This window comes from Anolis carolinensis, chromosome 1 (assembly GCF_035594765.1).
Source record: "Anolis carolinensis isolate JA03-04 chromosome 1, rAnoCar3.1.pri, whole genome shotgun sequence".
Taxonomy (NCBI): domain Eukaryota; kingdom Metazoa; phylum Chordata; class Lepidosauria; order Squamata; family Dactyloidae; genus Anolis; species Anolis carolinensis.
In genome coordinates this window covers 131,224,488-131,239,113 of record NC_085841.1, presented here as the reverse complement: position 1 = coordinate 131,239,113, position 14,626 = coordinate 131,224,488, and the positions used below count along the sequence as shown (strand labels likewise).

The 14,626-nt window shown below is 38.7% G+C and overlaps 1 protein-coding gene across 25 annotated transcripts in view; it reads right to left on the bottom strand.

Moving 5' to 3' along the window:
* Positions 1–14,626, bottom strand: part of dst (dystonin) — a 448,648-nt gene that overhangs the window by 62,470 nt on the left and 371,552 nt on the right. For all 25 annotated transcript variants that reach the window (XM_062982326.1, XM_062982385.1, XM_062982334.1 and 22 more), the window contains 9 exons: positions 12,079–12,320; positions 9,982–10,188; positions 7,592–7,711; positions 7,333–7,440; positions 6,691–6,909; positions 5,590–5,793; positions 2,774–3,005; positions 2,247–2,473; positions 1,345–1,467 (listed from right to left, as the gene is read on the bottom strand). In XM_062982326.1, coding sequence (XP_062838396.1) covers positions 1,345–1,467; positions 2,247–2,473; positions 2,774–3,005; positions 5,590–5,793; positions 6,691–6,909; positions 7,333–7,440; positions 7,592–7,711; positions 9,982–10,188; positions 12,079–12,320 — 1,682 coding nt within the window. The remainder of the gene's footprint in view (positions 1–1,344; positions 1,468–2,246; positions 2,474–2,773; positions 3,006–5,589; positions 5,794–6,690; positions 6,910–7,332; positions 7,441–7,591; positions 7,712–9,981; positions 10,189–12,078; positions 12,321–14,626) is intronic.

Below are 14,626 nucleotides of genomic sequence, written 5' to 3'. Positions count from 1 at the left end.
TATGGTGTTGTAGATTAGTTAAATTAGCCTCCCGCATAAAGCGTCCCTAAATTTCCCTAATTGACAGATTCAACTGTCTTTCGGGGCTGCTAGGTCAACAGCAAGCCGGGGCTTTTTTTTTTTTATGGTCAGAGGCTTAACCCGACCCGGGCTTCGAACTCATGACCTCTCAGTCAGTAGTGATTTATAGCAGCTGGTTACTAGCTAGCTGCGCCACAGCCCGGCCCCTATATTTGGACCTATAGTTCAGTGGTGGAATATGCAGCTTGCATGTGTTGTTGGTGTTGTATGCAAGTTGTTTCTAACCTATGATGACAGTAAGTTCAACTTATAATGGACTTTTCTTAGGAAAATTTGCCTTTGCCTTCCAATCTTCAAGGTTGATTCCCACGGAAATGTGGATTTGAACCTTGGTCTCCAGAGTCAAAGTCCCAAACTCAACTACTACGCCAGCACTGGTTACTTACATGTAGAAAACTCCAAGTCTGATTTCTCTTAACTTCACTTAAAATGGCCTAAGCCCAAGATAACACAATGCTATCACTAGCTGGAAAAGCTAGCACTGTGTTAAATGTACCAGTGTTATGTCTCAATATGTCATTTTTATATCTTCACTGTGGTAATAAATGTCACCAAAAGTAGAGATGAGATGCTAGAAGGATGGACCTGTTAGATGAAATTTTATCCTCTGAAAATTTGAAGACTATTCAGATGACACATACTTCTAGACCTGGATGCATGGCATGATCAAGCTCACACAGAAGTGAATTAAGTATGAATGTGCATATATGAAAGTGCGGCAGCCTGGTCCACATTGTATTCTAGTCTGATCTTCTTTCTGCTTCATCCACTCTTAAAAGTATCCAGTCTATACTTGTTTGAAATGTCTTGAATTTCCTTCCCACATGCTCCTAGCACACTGATTAATCCCAAGAACAGGTCTGCACAATCAGTGACCCTCCAGGTGTTTTGGACTTCAGCTCCCAGAATTCCAAACCATTGGACAAGCTGGCTAGGGCTTCTGAGAGTTGGAGTCCCAAACACTTAGAGGGCAACAGGTTGTGCAGGCCTGTCCAAGAGGATGGAGCTTTATCCATGGTATTGGGGTATTGCTCCATACATAGATTATTGCAAGTATTAGTACAACAGTCTTCCACATTTTCTTCTAGTTCTGGAAAAAAACTGAAAAGTTGCATGCTCAAACCAAAAGCTTGAATGTTTTTTCTGATGATGACTCTCAAGAGAATCTTGTGATAAGTTTTTAACTTAGGTGCCATATATCAGTTTTCTCCCCACCTCCCTCTTTCACAGCTCCTTTACACCAAATATCTATATGACTCATACCTCATCTATGCTCTTGTTGACTAAAGGTTTGTCAGGTTCTCCACATGCAGCTATGAGTTCAGAGCCGAGGTTCACAACTGCATCCAGCTCTTCCTGTAATCCATCTACCTCTTCTTTGATAGACTACAAGAGGAAAAATGTTAAACCTTGCATGCTATCAGGATTAGAAAACTAAATTAATTTGCAGTGACAAATACTGTTTACTTCCTGTGGATGTCTAATCTGTGACTATATAGATTTTAGCTTAGCTACAGAAAATATCTCTAACTGTTAATAGCAGATTTTTGTCCACCTCGATGGGCAGGAGGTTGCTGCAGCAGTGACAATTTACCCCTTTTTGCAATATTCATTTTAATTATTTTTATCCTGCCTTTCTCCCAATAATGGGACTCAAGGCAGCTTACAAACTATTACGCTCAGTATGGACCAAAAATCATACAAAGCATCAGTTCAACATATAAGTATAAATGTTATTTTAAAATACGACTGTTATATATGTAGATTTAAAACCTTTTTAAATTCCTTAAAAGACACTATAAAAAAAACCCCAACTACACAGAACACTGTACCATTTAGAGACTACCACAGAGGGTGGTCAATTCAGAGAAGCCTGATGGAATAGGAATACATTTACTTGCCATCTGAAGGAAAGCAAGGATAGAGCCATCCTAATCTCCCAAGGGGGGGGGGGGGAGTACAAAATCCGAGAGGAAGCCATGGAGACGTCCCTCTCTTTTATTCCCACCGAAAAAAGTAATGGGGCTGAGAGAAGGGCTCTCTCAACGGTCTTAGAGTCTGAACAGACTCATAAAGGGAAATATGGTTCTTCACATCTCCTGGACTTATCACATAAGACATTATATATTATTTTAAGGACTGTTCAAGAACAGTTTTGAACTTACTTCTGCTGCCTCTTGCTGTTGTTTTACCACTGATGGATCAATCCCAGCTCCTTCTAGTTCTCTGATAAAATCTTGAGTATCTTTAATAGTCGCCACAAGACCCATGTGATCACACCAGAACTTCTCTGCTAATTCCATGGCATCAAGCAGTTTGGCCTCCCTTTCCTCAGCTAAGGTATGAATGTCTTCCCAGATAAAGACCATTTGATCCAGTTTGTCTTGAACCACTAGGAAGCAAAATATACCAGACAGTTACATGGCCACCAAAATCCAAATCTGATTCTGTGGAACTACTTGTTAATGTATTGGAGTCTAGAAAATAAATTTTAGGAGACCCTAAGAGTGGTGATTTCAAATATCTCATTAACAATCATTACTACCGTAATCATGAAATATAAATCAATACATTTTATAAAGATTCATGTTCTCTCACTGGTTGGCTTCATTTTTTTCTGGAAGATTTTTATATTCCACTTTTTTTTACTGCAACCACAAAGGGGAACGATCAGTCGGATAAATTCTATTACCTTTAGCAGAAATATCCTTATCAGCGCCTTCTGAACGCGCTATCATTTCCTCCCCACGCTGTTTGAGTGTTTCATACACAGGCTGAAGTTTTTCTAGGTCTACAGACACATTCTTATTTTCACTGATCTGTTCTTTAATCTTCTCAACCTCTGCTGAGATTGAAGGTGGCTGCCTCAAACGTTCAACGATGCGCTCCAGGCTCTCAATGGTCGAATCTATCTTGTCATGGAACTGGGAAAATAAATTGGTGGTGGTGGTAACGGGTGAGTGACAGGTTAACAGCAACATCTAAAAGAAGCTGGATCAAGATAGATTTTTTTAAGTTACTGCTGAATAAGTATGTTTAAAAACAAGCATGTGTTAAATCTTTATTCAGCAATAACCAAAAATGAGCATAAGCAGTTTTGTATGGAAGAGGTTGATCTCTCATTTTCAAGCAGCTACAAAGTTTAGGATAATACTGAAATATTCTCTGTTAGTTCAAACTATATATGCCAAGGATTTCATGCTTCTCAGCCAAACTGTCTAAGCAAAACACAGGGCTTCATAACACAGATCAATTATATTTTGTACAGACTGAGTATCCCTTATCTGAAATGCTTGGGATGTAAAGAGAAATCTCTGTGTTTGCGTATACACATACAATGTGTGTAAATATAGAGATGGGACCCCAGCTTTCCCATCACATGTTTCATATAGAGCAGGGGATGGAATGTTATTTGTTTATTCTCCTAAATAATAAACAAATTATCACAATGCAGTTACAAAATCTTAGATATCATATTCCACTGAAGTTAGTAGAGCTGAGAAGTGAGGCTGGAGAGGGACTGGGTCTGTGAAATGGCAGGAATCCAAGCACAGTACTTGCCTCCCACCATTTCACAGATTCTTGCATCTCTCTCCAGCCTCGTGTCTCTGAAGACTCTCTCTTCTCTCCAGGAAGGCTGCCAGCTTCCTACTTCCATCTTGTGAACAAATGAGTATGAGTGCCACAGCCACCACCTTGAAATTGGAAGCAAATAGCTGGAAAGAAAAGGTTTAGGACTATGGTGTATTTTGGATTTCAGATTTCCAGTTAAGGGATGCTCAATCTGTATCCCTCTTTCTTGTCTTCCATTAGACCAGTGATTCTCAGCCGGTGGGCCCCCAGATGTTTTGGCCTTCAACTCCCAGAAATCCTAACATCTGGTAAACTGGCTGGAATTTCTAGGAGTTGTAGACCAAAACACCTGGGGACCCACTGGTTGAGAACCACTGAATTAGACAGTTTCCATGGACATGATTCCATAAAAGGCAGGGGTGTTGTGACTCAGCTTGAATCTAGGATTGACTCTGATGAGGAAGGAGGGATTCAGGTTCAGAATCTCCCCGAAAGGCCTGTAGCTTTGGAAGATGAGGAACAGAAAGTGCAGTTTCAGTTTCCCACAGGGAGGGTTGGAGTTGATGACCCTGAAGCCAGCCAGGTGCACACTGACATGGGAATGGAGGAAGTGAGGATAGAAGGTTCCCAGCTTAATGAGTCTCAGCGAAATAACAAGCAAGCTGACCTTGATGGGATGGGCTTCTTAGATAGAGCTGAGCGTTTGGAATTGAGGGTACGGCGTAGTGTGAGAATTGCAAACAGGCAGGGGGAGGTGAGGGGGCAGAGAAATGCTTTCATGCTTTGCGAAGAGTGTTAAAAGGGGTGCGTTTGGGGAAAAGCTTTTGTCAAAGCAACTTTCTCACTACCGGAGAAGCAAGCTCCAGTTTTCCTGCTGTGCTCTGGATAATATTGCAGCCCATGTAAACATGTTTCTTGGAATGTGCCAAGCTCTCTTTGGATGTTGTTTATACCTTATAAGCTCTGGACTTATATCTCAAGACTATATTTGTAACTGACTTTTGGTGCTTTAATTTTGCTTTTTGAAGAACTTTTTACTATCTATCTTTAATAAACTAAACAGACTTAAACCTGCTGTGGAGTTTGTGTGTTAGAGCAAGGTGAATCAAGGCTGAGGTGCGACAAGGGGATAGTATTCCTTCCTTGTGTATTCAAATGTTTAATGCAGTGCCTTGTGGAAAGGGAGAGGGGAAAGGCTATGCTTTAATGTGGAAGAGCAGGACTTACTAATAGCCCTGCCTCAGCTGTTCCAGTTCCCTGGCCTCAAAAGAAAAGGAAAAGCAGTTGCTGGACTTAAAGTCTTTTCAAGGGGATGAGGAAAGGAGGGCAATGAAAGAAGACCAGCAAACTCAGGAGAAAAGTCAGAAGCTGCCCAGGGAGAGAAGAGTCACAAGGAAAGTTGTGAATACCGACTGAAGCTTTTCTGGAATGCCTGACTGGAGAGGTCCTTTGAAAGAGTTGAGAGCCTTGAAAGAGACTTGGGAAAAGGCCCTACCAAAGAGCCAAGGCTCTTCTTCTTCCAGCCACCACTTAACAGAAGCTTGCCAAGCCTCTATCCTGAAGATACCAACTAGGACTTGGGTTGTAGTCCTTTTACTTGGCTGGGGATGTGTTGGGCTGAAATAAAGTGACTGGCCCATACATGGACTTGTGTTTTTTCATTATACATTCAACATGTACTGGCTTTTTATAGAATATATTGTCCCAGGAAAAGCCTCATTATAGGTTGATGGTAAAATTCACACGTCTGTCACAGAAATATGTGTCCTTATGCTTGGACAGATAAGGGAAAACAAACCTATCACAATGACTTGAGTGTTGACAAAGCACAGGTGACTTGCCTTCCTGATAAGCCCAGTATGAACCTTGGATATATTGATTTAAGATAACATCCTTCAGGAGGATTCAAGTTGCTGTTCTAATGAATAATGTTACCTGGGTAGACTGAGAAATTGCTTCATCCAGTGCCTGTGCTCGCTTTTTGACATCTTCTTTAATCTGGCTGTAAAGAGCATCAGCTGCTACATATTTCTCTTGGATTGAAAAACCTTCCCGTGGGCTCAGCTCCAGAAGCTGAGGTCCAGTTTTGTTCATCTTATCTATGTGAGGCTTGTGCTCTGCAATCAACTCTCGTAATTGCTATAGTAAAGGAAAACACTCATCAGCATCATAGCATTGCATTGCCACACTAACTTTTCACATTTCCAACAGAATCAGTTGGCAAGGCAGTCGAAACATTTTCCTTTTGCATGTTAAGGTTAATTGGATTTCTCCACAGACCTAAAAGTGACTGTCTTGCTTTCAAAATGTGGTATATCTTTCACACAAGGAGACTAGAAAGGTTGGACTTCATACTTTTACAATGATTGTATACAATACAATTATGAATTATATATAATTTGATATATATATAATTTGAAGAACAGCAATTTTGCATGCTTGAAGCATATTAGATGATCCTGAATACTGCATAGGCTCCTTACACAGTATCAGATGTTTGACTTACTTGTTGATTATTCAAGCAATAGTAAGCTATTTATAGCTGTATTTAAACAATTTGACTTGTTTTAAAATGTTTTTACGTAATAAATCATTTACAGTGCTGGAAAACTGGCTGAATACTTCTTACTAGTTGCCTTGTGTTAATCTGCCTACTGTCTACTGTTTCTAAATCTTGTTATTTAAAGTATCTTGATTGGCAAAAACACCTATTTTAAATTGTAAACATTTGGAAGACACTTCTAAGAACTTCAACTCTTGCTTGCCTCCAGGTTGTAAATATAAAAAACAATTAACTTCACATTATTTGGGTAATGTAAACAAATATTCCTATTCTGTTTTTTATATGTTTAACTAGACTCTCAGCCTTTTCTTTCACCTTGCAAGAATAATTTTAAATTAAGATTATATTACAGTTTAAGTTGATAACAAAAAATTACATGTTTAGGTTGAGCTGTTTCATTTGAGCATTCTACCATTTTAATAAAAGGGATGCATTTCACATAGTTTTTTTTATTAAGATCCTTAGAAGCTTACCCGATGTTCTTCTTGCTGTTGCTTTAGAGTTTCATATTCAAGAGCTGGTGCTGGAAGCTGTGAGATGACCATTTTTGTTTCCGTTAACCACGGCCAAATCTCTTCATATGTCTCCCAGAACTGGCTAACCAGAGACTGAGCCCGTTCTAGTTGCAGGTTCCTCTTAGAGTTCATCTGACAGAGAATATCATACTTCTGCACAAGGCTTTCCAGTTTCTTCTGTTAAACAAATAGCAAAACACCAAATCAACCACATATAAAAGACAGACCTTATCTCAGGTTTTATGGGGGGAAAATTATTCCCTAAACTAACTCTAAGCATTTTGGCTTAGAAATATTTGCATGGCTTTCTTTAGGGGAAAGCAATCCTTTCAAGTTGACTGTCAAACTATACCAGTTTCTTCCATTACCAGCTAAAGCACAGAACACTTAATCTCAATATCTATTCATTCTTTCAGTAAAGGTAACAGCAACAGTAGATAACAACATATTTGTATAATACCAGGGGACAGATCAATGCTGGAAGGGGCCTCCCTCTCTGGTGGCCCAAAATATTGGATACAGCTGAGTAAGTTCCTCTTGAAAGATGTGGAGTGTGTCTACTTGTATATATAGACACTAAAAGACATTTTGATTTATTACCTTCATTGTTTGTTTCTCCGCTTCCATATAGGTCTTCATAATCTCATCTCCAGATGCAACAAGTTCTTCTATTGTGTCCTTGTGTTTCAAAATCTCCATGGTAAATGCCTAATCAAATCATGAAGAACAAAAATCTGGTATTATGAGTACTGGAGGCACAGAGCCAAAGCATGTACTGTAATGGGCTGAAAATTAAATGATGGCAGGAAAAGTAATAGGTATTGATGAATACATGACAGACAACATCAGTTTTGTTTACCTTTTGAACTTGTAGCTGAGCAGTGGTCTGTTCCCGTTCGAGCCTAATATCATCCAGAGACATCAGTTTTTTCCCTGTTTCATCAACCCAGGCTAATTCAGTATCTGCTGCTTGATCAAACTAAAAAAGAAAAAAAATTATAAAAAAATAATTTCCAGATATTGGCATGTACACATTTTTGTTTTAAGAGAAATACAGATTGGGCCAAAAGCCACAAAGCAGTTTCAATATTTAATAATTCCTTTATTTTTTGTTTTTTAATTTACAATACCATGGCACTATATACAGTAAATAGAGGGAATAAGTTTACATTTCAGTGAAAAATAAAATCTCGTAAATGGCTTCTAACACCATAGCCTCACATACAGTATATATATAGAAGCCCCCAATGGTGCAAAGGGTAAACCCTTGTGCCGGCAGGACTGCTGACCGAAACGTCGGCAGTTTGAATCCGGGGCATGAGGTGAGCTCCCGTCTGTCAGCTCCAGCTCCCCATGTGGGGACATGAGAGAAGCCTCCCACAGGATGGTAAAACACCAAACATCCGGATGTCCTTGGGCAATGTCCTTGCAGACGGCCAATTCCCTCACACCAGAAGCAACTTGCAGTTTCTCAAGTTGCTCCTGACTTTTGGCCCATACTGTAAAATCAGATTTGCTAATATACTGCATTTTGGTTCAATAGTTGCATGTTGAACTCTTTCTCTTAAGATGAAGAATAAGGACCTCCAGGTCACTAGCACAACATCCTAGCATTAGTGTTAGTCAAAGACAAGTTCTAGGCCAAGTGGATCATTGGTCTGCTTAAATTTAGGACAGCTTCTTATAACCACTGGACAGTTTATTTTTATTTGAAGAAATTCTAAAGCTCTCACATTGACTTTTGTATTAAAATCAGCTTATTTCAGAAGTGTCACAATGACATTATACTGCACACTCCATCTAGAGTTCAAAATTCTTAGACATCAAAGGTAATATTAATACATTTTATTTTTATCCCATCACCTCCTGCTGTTGTCCATCTGAAAGATTATTTTCTTGCTTCAGTGAAGGAGTTAATATATGCCTTTAAAGTCAATAGGCAGCAGTGTAAGAATTACTTCTCAGACTTGACACAAACATAATGACAGTTCAATTTTTTTAAGTCAACTTAGCAATAGATCAATATGTTTGTTTAAATGACAGGATGTCAGTGCAAAGGAAATTGACCATTCTGTCTGGAAATTAGACTTTGTATGTGTTCTCTCCCCACCCCCACCCTATTCTCAAAGGCTGACAGGCCCCTCATAAGGCTTAGGTATGGGCCATAGCTTGTGCTTGCATTTTTGGTTGCACCTTTTTACTGTTGGCCCAGGTTAGGATAAGAAAAGAAGTCTTCCCCCAAAGCTCTCTGCATTCAATGCAGTGCTGGGATGAAAGAAGGAATAAGCATTGGCCTATCCCTGACAGATATCACCACAGTTTTCACAAGTCATATTTTATCACCCTGTTCAAACCAAGCAATACGCATTTGCCTCAGATGTTGTGTTTTTAAAGAGAGGTATATAAAATGAGTCATATTAAAATAAAGGACCAACAAATCTGTTAACGTTTCCCTCTCAAACATATAACCACCCTCCTGTTCCTAATGCTATTCACTTCTGAAAACCACATTTGTCTTTCCTGCATTCACTGACAATTATAGGCATATCTGTACTTCAAACAGTGTTTACTCAAGTTGATATTTGACCCACATTAGGAGCATAAATTTCAAAAGTTATGGGGCCTGAGTTTACCATTCTTTCTCTAGCAAAATTCCTACTGAGCTCACTGCATGGTGCCAGTCATAATACTAGGAACTGCTAGACTGAGCTGTAATTTTGTGTGTCAACCAGAAGACAGATGGCTGGAACAATGACTCAATTTGCTTTGGTCTTAAACATGCCTTAAAACTTTGATCTAGCTCTTTTCAAGCTTGGTCCTAGCTTTTGTATATGCACTGCAAAAATACACAAGCCTGCTGAAAATACTCAGTACAAAGTTGAAAAAACTCTTTTTGTTACCTTAAACTGCTGCATATAACTTTCACATTACTTTCTTTTACCATTTGAGGGAAGAATCCTTAAAATCAGTAAGCAAATGGCATAAAAACTAGAACATTCCTATCAAAACGCCTCTAAAATGCCCTTCCAAAGTAACTAGAAACATTCACTTGCCCTGCCAATAAACGAACTTCTCTTTGAACACTGTGTTACTTTTGGAATGTAACTTTGTGATGCAAACCCTCCAAAGGAAAAGGCTGTGGGGAAACTACATTCCTTATGACTCATTATTTCCAGCATCTGATATAAATACATTTTTCTTCATCTCACACATAGGATTAAACCAACACGATTATTATTTTAGCTTTACCTGTTGTGATCTTAAGATGGCAGCATCAATTTCTTCCACTTTCTGAGTTATACTGTCACTCACAGTCCTATACCGTTCATTGTCTTCCGTTACCATTCTGTCTATCCCTTCTCTCGCTCGCCATGGCACTAGTTCCAGCAAAGCACTGCTGACTTCATTGAGTGTGTCTAACAAGTTTTTGTTTTCCTTTGCTTCTTTTTTTAATTCCTAAAATAGGGACATTTAAAATAAACACATTGGCCTAGAAGTAAAACATGTACCACTGAAAGGTCCCCCTTGGCCTTCCCCCAGCCTCTCATGTTTCAATTATTTTATATGTTTACTTTTTGGACGGTCTAAGAATATTTTTGTACTCAAAACCAAAAGTGAAAACAGCCCTTCTGTCCTCAGCAAACTATCTTTGCTTTTGTTAATGTAAGTCACTTAGTAGAGAAGATATAAAATGCAAGTCAACATCTGAATGCATAAAGGTCATCTGCTTAGTTCTGTTTCTCTGCTTATATTAACAAATATCATTGTGTTGAGAAATGAATAGGTCAGACACATTTACACTCCTGAATAGGACAAAAGGGCAATTTTGTTCACCTTCTACTTGTGGGAGCCTTCTGGCAACTACAATGTTCCCTCACTACTTCGGGGTTTGCTTTTTATGGATTTGCTGTTTCGCGGTTTTTCAATAAACTCTAAAATAATATTATAAATCATAAAAATTACAATTCACAGCCTAAGGAAGGGAGGGAGGAGAAGCTGAAGGGAGAGAAAAGGAGCCCAAGTGGCAACAGGAGGAGGAGGAGGCGATTTATAAACACACAATTGGTTGATAAAGACTTAAAATAGTGTATAACTACTAAAATAATGTATAAATATATAGCGTCCCTACTTTGCGGATTTTTACTTATTGCGGGTGGTCCTGGAACCTAACCCCCGGGATAAGTGAGGGAACACTGTATAATGGTGAACTCTACAAAACTCCAGTCTGACTCAAGAGGAGCACCATGTGAACTCAAAGAAGAGGGAAACAAGAGTCTTTTTAACCTTCCCTGAGTGGTGTTATTTTTAATGGACCTTTCCCCAAATATACGTATTTTGCTAAATTATTGTATGTGAAGTATAGTGCCTGTTCCTTATTTAATAAATATAATAGCAATAGGGGACACTGTTTGAATGTCTAAATTTGGCATTAGTTACTACAGTCTGAAAGTAACTCATACCCTTCCACCAAAAAATGTATCTCAAATTTCTTAGTCACACCAGAATGAGCTGGTACTTCAATACCTGTTATTATAAGGCTAAAGGGGAATTTGAACCAAGGAACCCTCAGTACAAGTGCAGCAATCTCTGTACTACAAAGGCACATGCAGGACATGAGGTTTCTGGCACTGTATTTGTTCAAGCAGAAGGAGTGTTCTTGCTGGGACTTATTATTTCTTTGGTGTGACATAAAATTCACATCAAGACTTTGGACTTGGATCAGACATTACTTTACTGATGACAAAGGTAACAGTAATGGCAGGGTCTCATGTGCTCATTTCTCTGGCAATTTACACTATGTAGGATTTAATGTTCAGTCTAAGGTGTGCCATTTGTAGTTGCAAATGAAAAGTGTTTCCTTATGTAGTTTAATTCACATCAAATTAGAACTGAGAACCTCAGCTACTATACAGATTTACCTGACTGCACAGTAACATATGAGCAGTTCTTTGCTTGATAAGCCTTTAGTGGAGACAGAACTTAAACATAAAGGACAAATAACTAATTACTTGTAATAAATTATTTCCAATGCTGAAAGACATAATTAAGTTACATAACTGTCAACAAGGCATAATATCAGTCTTCTTGAAGTGATTTAATTACAGTTATGGGCGAGCGACCTCACTAAATGACAGTAGAATAATATTACATGATTCAAGTGCTAGTTTGTGTCTTGTGTTCAGCTGGAGGGATTTTTAAAAAGTAAAGTTATGTGATAATATTTTAATTAAAGTCACAGAATTATTTTTGTGGGGGCCTTTTTGCAAAACATCATCCAGAAATCTCCACATTATACTACTTAAATCGTAACCATTTCTACTTTAAAAGCATGCTAGAGCGACAGACCTTTTGCCTTTCTTGTGCCTTATTTAATTCTTTGCCTTTGGGGACCTGAGAATCATACGACAACAATTCCACTTCGACTTTGTCGAGCCAAGTGCAGAGTTCCTCGTGGGTACATTGTAGTTGTCCTGACAGCTTTAGAGCTTGTTCTAGAGTCTTGGAAACATCAGAGCTGAGCTTAGTGATGTCCTTGTATCTTGCTTTAATACCTTCCAATTTATCCTGAATAATGATAACTTCATCACCTGTAATTTGAAAGGGATATTATTGCATCAATAAAAACAGTGACGTAATTGTGATGTATTTGGACTCTTAAGTGCCCAGTAGGTGGCAAACAAAATGTCCAGCCTAATTTATTATTCAGGTAACATTTTCTTTTGGACATGGAAACTTACAAAATACCATCTGCATTAATTCCAGCTGTGATCTGAAATAAGGCTCTAAGTTCAGCCTTTTCAAAATGCTAATTTGACTTCAGCAATCAAGAAAACCAAAGCCTCCAATTCTCATCGCCCTATAAAGTTGCTTATTCTTGCCCTGAGAAATTTTAATAGCGTTAAATACACTCAATGGCAGCAGTAGAAGCAAACTCCAAAGACCATGTTAAGCCCTCAAGACCCACTGCCGGCCACACCAGAATTCCTCACTCCAAAAGAGCACTGTCTCAAAACAGACTTTCTTTATTGTGTTTATATGTCTATGTCCTGTTAAACAATTTTTTTGGACTAACACCAGCTTTGCAGCTATGAAGCCACAGACCTACTAATGCAAAGAGAGTACCTGAAGTACAATATGCCTTATTAGCTTGTGGATGAAACTGTGGATGTGAGATACATTTCCTTCCTCATGTTTGCTGCTGGGGTGGGTAAAATGTGGCCCTCCAGATGATGATGAGCATACATTTCTCAACATTGGCTATGTTGGGAAGGACTGATGGGAGCTGCAGTAATGCACTCTGTGGGTAAAACCATGTGATTTTGTCTAAGGGAATAACGTAAGTTAAGGAACAATGTTGTATGATTCAACTGAGCTTGAAAAGCAGTTTGGACCTAGGCTAGGCCATTAAAGTTTACTCTTCAACTTGGGGTCAGCAAAGAGTCTAAGTCTAAAATACATCTTTCCCTTTCTTTCCTCCTGCCTAGCCTCAAATTATGTATATCTTGAAGAATTTATGGAGTTAGAGACTGGAAAATGTGGAAGATGTTAGGCTAGAAATCAAACATGTTGTATGCCACTGGAATGTAGGTTTCCCACAGTACTAGTACGAGTGTGAGGAAACAGCCTGTGTGACAGCATTAGTCGGATTAATCATTCACTTCATTTTTTCTAACTTTCATTCACTTCAATGTTTTTTCTACTAACACACTCTAAAACAGCCAACAAGAAATGAAGGAAGACGGGAGAAGTAACCATAATATCCACAAGACAAATACCAATGGCAGAAAGATAATATCAGTTGTTTAAATAGTCCCTTTACCACTTCCTTAAGCTTACTGACCAAGATCGAAATGGACATGTGGCATGACTCTACACTTCACTATTGTTGTCATTAAAAATGTCAAATTACTAATCCAGGATTTTAAAATGTGCAAATATGAAATATGGAAAATATAACCACTACTTCCATAGGCATACGTAATGGGGAAGAGTAAGGACCCTCATCTTTTCTTTGAAAGGTGCAGAGGGGTTTCTCATGAAATCCTCAAGTAACTTCAGATTTTTTTCACAATTTGATGAAATTATGACTACAGATCCCTCCCATCAATAACCTCATTGCATTTTATTTGCAAACTCCTCCACTGCTACCTTTCTTTGTTCCAAAAGCTGTCAAATATAGCTTGGGATAAAGCTAGATTTGATAGTTTTTAATACAGCATCTTGTTCTTTTCAAAGTCAGGGACTGTATGAACTGGAAGTCACAGAACAGATTACTCCCATTGAGGAGAAAAACGACCCACAGAGTGTCACTTTTCTGGCTTGTATTCTGAGATTTATTATCAGGAAAATATTTGCCAGGAAGAAGGCTTCTTCCTTGTTCCTTGGGGTAGGAGAATTTGAGGGAGGTCTGACCAGAGTAGAGGTGGATTAGATTCTGCCTGCTTTTAAATCTTTTCAGAAAAATAGGGGGGGGGGGGGTGAGAAGACTTGTCCAATCAAACCCCTTTGTTCAAATTCTTGCAATACTAAAAATTCAAGGACTTCCACTTCTCGGATGAGAAGAAGTCATCTATGCGTGCAGTGCAAATTGAATGTGGTATATATATACTGTGTAGACAAAGTTAGTCACATAAATTACATTAAATCCACTGGCACTTGGACCAGTTGTCTTATCTCACCCAATTGATGTTAATGAAAAGTGATGCTTTTTTCTGCATGAAGGCATAGAACACCTTTCTGAACCCATCTACACTCATAATCACACCTATGCTTGGGATTTTGGTAGCTCAAAAAGCTCTAATTCTCTTATTGACTGGCTGCCGATATGCTACCGGGCCCAATTTAAAGTGCTGGTTTTGACCTACAAAGACCTAAATGGTTCTCGTCCAACTTA